The 11,023-nt window shown below is 33.8% G+C and overlaps 1 protein-coding gene across 4 annotated transcripts in view; it reads right to left on the bottom strand.

Annotated features, from left to right (window-relative positions):
- Positions 1 to 2,978: 2,978 nt before the first annotated feature.
- LOC114284015 (protein kinase and PP2C-like domain-containing protein) overlaps positions 2,979 to 11,023 on the bottom strand; it is a 50,452-nt gene continuing 42,407 nt past the window's right edge. For 3 of the 4 annotated variants that reach the window (XM_082898179.1, XM_082898178.1, XM_082898180.1), the window contains 5 exons: positions 9,555 to 9,624; positions 9,230 to 9,447; positions 8,965 to 9,069; positions 5,905 to 6,000; positions 2,979 to 3,380 (listed from right to left, as the gene is read on the bottom strand). In XM_082898179.1, the coding sequence (XP_082754305.1) occupies positions 3,348 to 3,380; positions 5,905 to 6,000; positions 8,965 to 9,069; positions 9,230 to 9,268 (273 nt within the window). In that variant the 5' untranslated portion in view covers positions 9,269 to 9,447; positions 9,555 to 9,624 and the 3' untranslated portion in view covers positions 2,979 to 3,347. Of the gene's footprint in view, positions 3,381 to 5,904; positions 6,001 to 8,964; positions 9,070 to 9,229; positions 9,448 to 9,554; positions 10,138 to 11,023 lie in introns of all 4 variants that reach the window. The other variant, XM_082898177.1, reaches the window with a different exon arrangement.

Below are 11,023 nucleotides of genomic sequence, written 5' to 3'. Positions count from 1 at the left end.
TTTTATTTGAGTGTAGTGGTCGTCTTTGTTTTTAAATTTAGTGATGCTAGATTATGATATAGTGGTGATAGTTGTGAAACACATAAATGGACACATTAATTTTCAAATATTTAAGGGTCAGAATTAGAGATTCTTATGGCGTGATTATTTTTTTTTAAAGGGTGTGTACACTAGTCATTTCTTGAATTTTTAGATGTTTAGGTCCAAATTAACATAATGTTTTTACAAGAAAAATGATATGTCGCCATAATTTTTATATAAAATTTACTCTCAAAATGATGTAACAATGATAAAAATTACACCCATATAGCATTACTTATTTTGTTTTTATTGCAATATTTGAGTACAATTTTTTATTTTTATTTTTTATATAGCACTACTTGTTCTATAATATGAAAAAAGTATCTATATAATATTATTTTCTTTTCTATTTTTTGTTTTGCAAATATACATCTATTTTAATATTGATTGGGAAAATTATTGCATATTTAATGATATTCTTTTTTTAATTTTTTTTATAATTATAAAAACGTATATTTTAATATATTTACGTACAATATTTTCGCTATTTCCTTCCCCTCTCTTCTCATTTATTTTACTTTTTCTTCCATCTTCAACCCTTCTTTTTTCATTGTTTTTCTGCTTTTATTTTTTATTTTCTTATTAGCAAAAATTAGTAATTAGTTATTAGATTAACATCTAAGGGAGTTGAACTCACACCTTTTACTTTTTCTTCCATCTTCAACCCTTCTTTTTTCATTGTTTTTCTGCTTTTATTTTTTATTTTCTAATTAGCAAAAATTAGTAATTAGTTATTAGATTAACATCTAAGGGAGTTGAACTCACACCTTCTCCTAACAAACACTAAAGTCTTGCCTCCTATTATACTCCTAAGAGTGTAACTCAAAATTTCTCCTTAAGAGAGACTTAGTGACCAAAGGACTAGCCACGCAAGTGGTTTAACATAGTGACTACATTGGTACAAATACAATCAAATACCATTACTCGTCTTCCCATCTTTTAATTTTCTTTTGGGAAGTGATTTATTTTTAGTAAATTTTTGATTAAAATATGAAGTGAAAAATGAAAGTGTTTGTAAATGACTCTAATTTTTATTTTATTTTTTATGGAAAATATGCAAAAAAATAAAAAATGAGTTTTGTTTTTTTATATGAGTTTTAAGCTTTTTGATTTTTGAATAAGTTTTTAACTATTTTAATACCAAACTTCTCCCCGATCACAAAGCATTGCAAATATCATTTCGTTTGTTTATAGTTTAAAGCTATGCACAATAAAATTACAAGAAAATCTATAGCCGTGCCCCTGGTTAGAGTAAAGAAAAATCTTGCCGTCCTTGTTTGTCATCCTCTAAAAAAATTAAAAAGTCAAAAAGTTACTATCTTATTTAAGTCATATCATCTTATTTAAGTCATATCACCTCTCTATCACATCACTCCAAACCCAACCCATACCCAACTCGTATTTTATAAAAAGTCAAAAAGTACATTTATTTAGAATATCCCAAAAGTGTACTGTTTTGATTTCCCCCAAATATTTAGGTTGTATTCGGTTGATAAATTTTAGTAAGGATTTGAAAAGAAAAAGAAAAAGTTTTGTGAAATGTCGATAAAATGTAACTATATTTTATTCGTATTTTACATACTTTTTCCCTTTCATTTGCTAAATCTCCAACCAAATTTATTAACCAAAATAATATTAGGAATGTTTGGTTAATGATTTATATTTGTGTTTGATTATCACGAATAGTGGTGGTTGTTATTTTTTGTTTTTTTGTTTTTAGAATTGTGTATAGTAGTTGTCTTGGTTTAGAAATTTTGTGATCCTAGATTATGATATAGTAGTGATGGTTATGAAACAAATAAATGGCGAACATTAATTTTTACAGCTAGAGGGTGGGTCTAGCAGAAAGCTGAGGAGTTCGCAACAGCTAAATCACGATCTTCGGACGAGCTCATATTGACATAAGGCTGCCTATTTTCAATGCTGGGAGTGAAGCAAGAAAAATCTCTCATTTGAGGCCTTTCACGGCCATAATAATATCAACAAGTCTGAAACTCTAGTTAATAAATCAAAAGAGGGATGAACCGGATTTGGGTTAGTACAAATGTTTCAGGGTCAATACTAAGATAATAAGAAGAGAAAATCTCTTTACGCTTTACTAATATAGTTATATAGGTTTTCTTGCTTTCTTCGCATGCTTTCGGGGTCGTGTTCGTGTCGTGATATTTTGAATGTGTCAAAATTATCTTAATAATAACCTAACTCATGTATTATTTCGTGTTATTGTGTTATGTCATTTCTAATTTGTATCCGATTTGTATAGTATTAATGTGTCATGTAAAAATATTTTACCATAAGCTAAAAATATCGAGTGTACAAAAAATATAAAAAAAAAATTCTTCCCAATTTAATTTTTATGAAACTAATCTATATTGAATGAAATTATTCATAAGAATATTTGATTTCAATTCAATTTGATTTTCTTAATTTACAAAAACAATATCTTATTATATATATATATATATATATATTTACTAAATTAACTCAAACAGTAGACAAATAAATTTTCAATTGAAAACAAAAACAAAACCTTTATTAGCTTTCAAATCCTATTTTACATGTTTTTTTCTTAGTTAGATGGGAGTTATATAAGAGATTAAAAAATGTCATAACACCCTTTAATAGAAATAATATTAAATATGTAACTAATTTTTCATTATAGCAATTATTCGTGTTAGCTTTGTTCTATACAAATTTGACAGTAATCCAACCTATTTAATATTCGTGCTAACGAGTTGTGCCATATACATATTCATGTAGATTTGAATCGTATTATCATATCAAAAATTCCTGCCTTAATCATGTAGTGCAGCTTAATTTTAATGAAGTGTTCATGCCTTTTTGGGGAGAGAGAGAGTGTGTGTGCGCGCGCGCGCACTGTGAACACATTAAACATCTATTAGCAATATTATTCCATATATGCACATTGAAATCCAATAATACAAGCATATGCTTTGTGTAGTTTCCCACTAAAAATAAATGTGCGCATACAATTTCCACAAGACGAGGAGGTAAACCTTTTCCTACCACCTCTAGTTCATTTCCATGTCTCACTAAAATTAATTTCATACATACAAAACAATTTGTATAAGAATACCATCAAACCTAGTAAATCCTCTCTGCAGTAGATACAGGATGCAGGAAAACGACAATAACAGTTATATTATCTTTGCTTCCACGTTCAGCAGCCTCGGTTGCCAATCTCTTTGAGCACATCCCAGGCTCTTTCACTGTGTCCTTTATTATGCAAACAATCTCTGCGTTGCTCATAACATCCCAGAGCCATCGCTAGCCATAACCTGACAGTCGAACACATATTGTTACTCTCTCTATAAAAATGTGATATGCTAACAAGTCACAACCATCCGTCATAAATAAAGCAAAATTTTGAAAATGGTCTGATTACAAATGAAACATACATCATAAGCATTTGAATTAAATAAGAATTATTGGGAAAAGCATAAAGGTCGCAAAATTATCTAGGGTTTTACTTCCCACCCCCCTTTTCAGCCACTGTAATTTTTTTCAAAAGATCATTTTTTAGAGATCACTAAACTAAATAATATAACTCCAAGTTCAGAAATATGAGAAGCATGTGAAGGGAGGTGTTAACAGTTGATATTGGTAATATGACAAGAAGGTTGAATATGAAGAGATAATAAAAATAGAAAAGAGAGAAGAAAGAACACAAAAAGTTAATGTGGTTCAGTCAATCTTGGCCTACGTCTACACATACAAAGCCCTATGGGCTACATCTTTTATTCACACTAGTTAATCTTCTTGATTACATGGTACACCATATATATAGTGGGAGATACAATCAAATCCCTTCAATTATGGATCTTCATATATTCTGATATCTTTAACACTATAATATTATCTCAAACTTAACCAGTCCTAAATATACTAGAGAGGTTATCTTCCTAATATTAGGTATGGACTGTATCACTTTACATGTAGTTCTATGGAAGTTCAATCGTCAGAACACTCTCTCATTCTAGGCTTACTCCACACCCTCCTTGTTTTGTCTTATTTCAATGCTTTGAAACCATGAGGTGTGAATGGGGAGGGAAGAGATAGGGCAAGGTCGCTAGAATTTTTTTATTTTTAGAACCGAAAAACAAAGGCATAAACCATAATCGTTCAAATTGTGGTATACGATCTCTTTTGAATAAGTTTGATCTGAGTGCCTACCTGTGTTATGCACTGACAAACGAAAAGCATAATACAAATTAGAATAATTACAAGTCTGCAAAGATAATTTTTTTTTTTTTTGATAACTCAGCATCTGGCCCACTAGACCGACTACACCGGAAGACCAATCCCACCATCCACTAGTGGGGGGTCGGGCAAAGTCCCGTATGAACTGGTCTCGAGAAATTGTTTGCACTTAGTAGATTTTGAAGGGAGCACACCCTAGGCTCAGGTCTTGACCACTAGGCCAACCCCTTGGGGTTAGTCTGCCAAGATACTTGTATTCTATTTTTAACTGTAAACATAACAAAAGAATAAAGGTTGAATTCAAGAAGCCTCAAAATGCTTCAAATGAAAGAGAAATTAGACCTATGGTTTAGTTTTGATATTGTCTATGATGCTTTTGTTGGTTGTGTTTTACAGTGATATATGTTTGATATTTCACAATACAAAATTAGTGAGTGGCTAGCAAATGATAAACTTGTACTTTGAATTGTCAATATCCTTTGGTGTTAGGTATTGGATAGCTTAATGAAATATGAGAATGTAACATGATTTTGTCATTAGTATTTGATGAATAATTCATTACAAAAGGAGTACAAGTGTTTTAAAAGTTTTACATTTTTCCTGCTGTAATGATTGAGATTAAAAAGCTCCAAAATAAGTCTTTGATATTTGTTTTATGATTAAATGTTCATTCTCTAAATTATTTTGGAGTTAGAAAGGGTTTTGGATGAGTTTGAGATGCTTAACACGTGAAAATCTTAAAAACATTAAAGGTCTTGAGTCGACCCTGAACTCCAATTGTCGTGCAGATAAAAGGATCAGTCAACTCCTTGAAAAAATAAATCTAATCCCTTAAGAAAAGTTCTGAGAGCTTCAGATTTCACCTAGATTCAAAATAAGTTGACTCCTTCGCAAAATTTAAATTCTAAAATATGCAACAGCTACTTCGTTTCAACTGCTAGAGACGCATTTACTGCACTGGAACGACCAAAATGAGATGAAGGGCAATAAAAACAAGATTTTTACATGTCTACAAATATGGGATGAAGGATTAAATGTAATACCCATCAAGATCTTTCAAGTTTTGAGCTTCAACTTCCATATTCTTTTGCATTTGAGCTTTGTTGTTTAAATTCAACTCCTTAAGAGTTTATTGTTCTAAAACCTTGTGATACTTCTTTTCCACATCATTCGTAAAAGGGTTTTTAAACTATTGGTATTAATGGAGTGTTTGTGGGAAACACTTGGAGAAAATCTTGTTCTGTAAGGCTACAGATTTCAAACTTCAATAATATATCTCAGGATTATTCTATTGTCTTGCTAATAACATTTCCAAGTACGGGACCTCCTAAATTGGGGGCCTACAAATTTCAAATTGCAAGAACATGAATTGTGCTATGATCATCCAGGCACTACAGAAAATTGTGTTTGGTAATGGCATATAGAACAAATGCTTTTAAAGTGATTAAAGCAGATGCAACTGCAGTTATTGAAAATTTCTGATTTCCGTAGAAACTGTACATAAAAGTCTATTTAGAAGCCACAAATCCATTTATTAGTTTGTCGTAGCACACAAATAACAAACCCCAGATAACAGAAGATTATCAGATCAAAGGACCTTACCAAGTATTCATCTTCTACATACAGTATGGTCTCAGTTATCTCAGGTTCTGCAATCACAACAGGCTTCATATCATCGTCACCAATAGACTGCGTAACCTGTAAAAAATATGTGATTAATAAACTTCAAATTCAACCACAAATTATTGATTATTGCTTTCACATCATGTTGAATACTGGAAGCACGGGCAAAGAGTGGGGCCGGGCAGGGACCATGTGTTCCTGTTTACCCACCCTCTTCTTGTTTCTTTATTTTTTAAATCTAGTTTACAGAAACCTCATTAAATAGAAACCAACCTTTTGTTTCCAATTCATTATTTAGAATTTAAAAAATAAAATAAATAAAATATCAGCTATTAGCTCAGTGCTATCTCTTAATACCCAAAAAGATAAGGTGCAAGGTTCAGGCCCTCCCAAGACATGAAGGAAAAATAAAAATAAAGGAATATATAACTTTAACAAATTAAAGAAAAAATGTTTGCCTACTGTAGGTGTGCTTTGTTGATGGACATGCTAGCAAGTTTGGTTGAGAACTATGAATCTTCCTATACTCAACCTATTGTTGTATTTAATTTTAGCTACACCACACAGAGAACCAAAATCAATGTTTTAGGGTAAATCATATTAATATACATACATACATATATATACACATATGTAGGTTTAGAGAAAAGAAACAGTTAGGGAATGAGTTAGACTTCATTCCCTTTTATATTGATAATTCTGATCAATTTCCTATTCTATCAATTTCCTATTCTAACAACATATATATTTTTAGGGTAAATTACAGTAAACCCCCCTCAACTATGACCCATTGTCAAGTTAAAAATCAATGTTTAAAAATTCAACACTCAACCCGCTTATAGTTTTGTTTTGTAACTCTAAACCTCTTCTGTCATCACACCGGTTGTCATTTGGCATAAATGTATCATACTGTCATTAAAAATTTATGACTAAAAAAGCCTTATTATATATACATACATCGTATATATATACACAACCAGCAACTCTACATGGCCAGAAATGCCAAGCCATAACCAGAAACTCTCATGGCTAATACCAACTAGAGAACCCTTATTAGCCAAGCCATTATGATTTGATAAAAAAGTTCCACAGCAAAAGAATTGAGGGTTTTGATGGTGATACGTTTATTAAGTGGGGGGATTTTAGTGGACATATGTTGAATTAATATAGGGCTTTTAGTGTATTGGGGTGTTTGATCAGTGGGAGGGAGGCTGTGGGGAAGGGGTTTCGGCTTGGTGGGAATCGAAAGGGGAGGTGGTGAGTGGTGGGGGAAATAAGGTGGTGGTGCAGAGATGGGAGGAGGGAGGAACAATGAAGGAGATGCTATTGGTTAAAGAAAGAAAAAAAAAGGAGTTGGTGTAGGCTGGAAGAGGGGTTGCATGTGGCAAGTGAGATGAAGAGAGGTGGGCCATTGTCTTCAACCACCGTTGTTGCCATTGCCATTGCCATTGCCGTAAGCTGTTGTAGACATTGCCAACCCCTCATCTCTCTCTCTCTCTCTCTCTCTCTTCAATGAGTTCAAAACCCCAAGCCCTTAAACAACACCCCCATCTCCATTGCCACCCCCAAACTTCACTCCCTTTGTTGATCATTAGGTCCTGCAAAAATATGGGATTGTTGTGGTGATTCACAGTGGCTGACTTTACTCCCTTTGTCAAATGAATTTGTTGTGTTTGTTAATCGGAATTGTGGAGACACTGTGGAATTAAGGGTTTGGGATTGAATTGATTTGATTAGGGTTTGGAAGAAATTAGGTAGTGGTTGAAGAAGATAATGGTAGTCTGGTAGCAATACAATTGAAGGGTAAAAGGGTAACTTAATAATTTCTGTTAACAGTGTTAATGACTTTTGCAATTCATATACTTCAAGGGGGGTAAGTGTTGCCTTTAAAACATTAAGGGGGCAACTCAAAAATAGGTCATAGTTGAGGGGGGTTTAATGTAATTTACCCTATTTTTTTACTGTACTGTTGTGAGCTGATTGTAAAGTGTAATGTATATACCTGAAAGTTGTACCTGTACTGTTTCTTTTGTGTAATGTAATGGGATTTGAGTAGGGAGGAAAGAGAGTTCGGTGTGTGCTACTTTTATACACTAGGATTATAAACACACACAATATGAAGCAAGTCTGGTTATTGAAATCTAAATCATTTGCTTTGCTATTCGTTTCCATTTTTGTTGTTGAACCCTTGAACACTAAATTAGGCTTTAAAACATACATCAATCACCCTACTCTTTTGAATCAGTCCACATCTAATATGAACTTTTTTTTTTGGGTGAATAATCTAATATGAACTTACAATAGAAGATCTCACTATTTTAACTTAATAATCTTAACTAGCCTTTAACCCTTAACCATCATGCCTAAGATTTCTAATATGAAATTGGGGTGGGGTGTGACAACCTGCCACTGATTTGCCCCAAAAATCCTAACCTCAAGGAGCAACCACTCCTATTCACCAGTCTCTAGACCTCCAAAAGCCTATGCGCCCTCTGAGAGGTTGAGACTGCCCAAAAGACCTCTCTTCAGGAATTAAGAAGCTTCTTTTGAGCCAACAAAGGAACTTCAAATCCCAACATCAGGGATCTTTGCAGAGATCTACCCTTTTTCGCGACCCACATCTTCTTGCGATCAACCTCGTCAACAACCACATCGAATGCTTTCAGCCCAACTTGCATAATGTTCCTCTTCATGGTGACAACTGATGAACCCTCCATACAACTACCAGCCGATGCAGGACACAAGGAGCCTCCTCGCTACGCTCAGAAGTTGGAGTAGGATGCGAAGACCAACTCCTTACCTTTTATATTTTCTCTCATGTTTTAGTGATCATAAGTATTTTTGGTAATCATAATGCTCAAGATATCCCTAGATATGGGTTGTAGTGGTGGTCCATGTGTCTTAACACTTGGTGCAAAAAGAATTTGACGAAACAAATAAGTTTATATTATATACTTCCTCACAATAGACAACCATATTAGAAGACAATAGTCTACACATTTTTCTAGAATATCGTTAAGCAAAGGATAAGAAGAAAACCTGGAGAGCAGCAGGCCCAACCCTCCATGTGTCAACTTGCCATTTGACCTGTCCCCCTTCACTGATAATATGTTCTCTCTCCTCGGGACAACTTGCAACATGATCCTACAGCATCAAGTTGAATTAGTTGGAGAACAATTTAACCCATTTGGGTAAGCAAAGGAGACAATTTTTAATAAAATAAGTTTAAAAAGGTCCATGTTTTATTCTAATAGAATGTTTCAACTACACAGTCATTTAGTTGATAAATCAAGTCCGATCTCACCTTACTTAGAGCATAAGCACTGCCAGCTCGGCATAGCATTGCCCTGCAATCGCCAGCATTAGCAACAAAAAGCTTGTTTCTGACTATAAGAGCCACAATGGCTGTGCAACCAGGATGCCAGTCTTTCTGAATAACTCCCTTAGATTTACGATGGGAATCCAATTCATTCCTGAATGCAACATGTCTTGACAAATGCTTCTAGTAATGCATCGGACGGACTGCATTGTTATCAAATACAAAATAAAAATATGTACTTCTTATTAAATAGATTCATATATAGATTATAGAATGTAAAGAGCCACAAGAATAATAGAATGGAAGAAACCTTTTTATGGAACCAAGACTTTGCAAAAATCCTGGTAGAGCTCGAGCAGAAAACTCAGCAGCTGCTGCACCTGCATTTGATCTTGCCATTTTTATTGTAATCTAGAGCAACTAATGCACGACACATAGGCTATGTTTGGAAACAACCAAAAAGAATTATAAAAAAAAAGAAAAAAAAAAAGGAATTCTTCAAGAATTTAAACATTTATTTCTTAAAACTAATTTCCAAAACAATTCCATTTTGTAATAGTTGGGCTTTGTAATGCTCATTATGTCATTCTGGTTTCATTAAGAAACACTTCAAGTGATGCCCAAGCAATTGTTTATTAATTAATATTGTGATCACCCACATGAGCTTTAGTTCTCATTAAAATCCACTGTTGCTTGAGTTTGGTACCAAATACACCAATAGGATGAAAATAAGTAGCTCTTAATTTATGACGCACCTCGATGACCATCAAAGATTCCAAACACATGGATATCCTTCTCACCGCACATTGGGGCATAAGAAAGTGAGTGTCCTCCATTGTCTCCCTTCTCCCACAAGTACCGAAGGATCCCCAAAACAACACTGGATGGTATCACTACAAGAAAAGTGGGCTTATGAGACGGAACTTTTTGCGACGACACAACTTGCCGTCTGAAAAAATGTGACTTTTTGAGACGACACAACTTGCCGTCGCAACAAATGTGACTTTTTGCGACGGCACTACTTGCCGTCTCAAAAAATGTGACTTTTTGAGATGGCATAATTTGCCGTCACAAAAAATGTGACTTTTGGAGACGGCACAACTTCCCGTCTAAAAAAATGTGACTTTTTGAGACGGCACAACTTGCCGTCGCAAAAAAAAGAGTATTTCTGATGACAGAAACTGCTGTCGCAAAAAAAAAAAAGGTACCAGTTGCAGTCGCAAAAAAAAAAAAGAAAACAGAAGAATTTTTTGCGATTGTAATACGTACCGTTGCAAAAAAAAAAAAAAAAAAAAAAAAAAAAATACATATATATTGTGGCTTTGAGACGGCTTCATATATATATAGTCATAAAATGGTTTAAATAAATGCAACGGCATTTTTCTGTTACAAAAAAAAATAAAAAAATAAAAACGATGTCGTCTTACTCTTTTGAACATTTCTCTTTTCACCCATTTTTTCATCTTTCTATCTCTCTGTCTCTCTTCTCTTTCTCTCTCACTCATCTCTGTCTGTCTGTCTCTCTCTTTCTCTATGTGTCTCTGTCTCTTTTATCTCTCTCTCTCTCTTTCTCTCTCTCTCTCACTCATCACTCTTCTTTCTCTGTCTGTCTGTCTCTCTCTGTCTCTGTCTCTCTTCTCTCACACTCTCACTCATCACTCTTCTCTCTCTGTCTGTCTGTCTCTCTCTCTCTTTCTCTGTGTCTCTCGTCCATCTTTCTTCTCTCTCTGTCTCTCTTCTCTCTCTCGCTATCTCTCTTCTCTCTCTCGAGGTGTGAGG

The sequence above is a fragment of the Camellia sinensis genome, chromosome 12, assembly GCF_055761805.1.
Source record: "Camellia sinensis isolate YWXY chromosome 12, ASM5576180v1, whole genome shotgun sequence".
Taxonomy (NCBI): Eukaryota; Viridiplantae; Streptophyta; class Magnoliopsida; order Ericales; family Theaceae; genus Camellia; species Camellia sinensis.
Note: the sequence above shows the minus strand (reverse complement) of the source record. Positions and strands in the feature narration are given on the sequence as shown.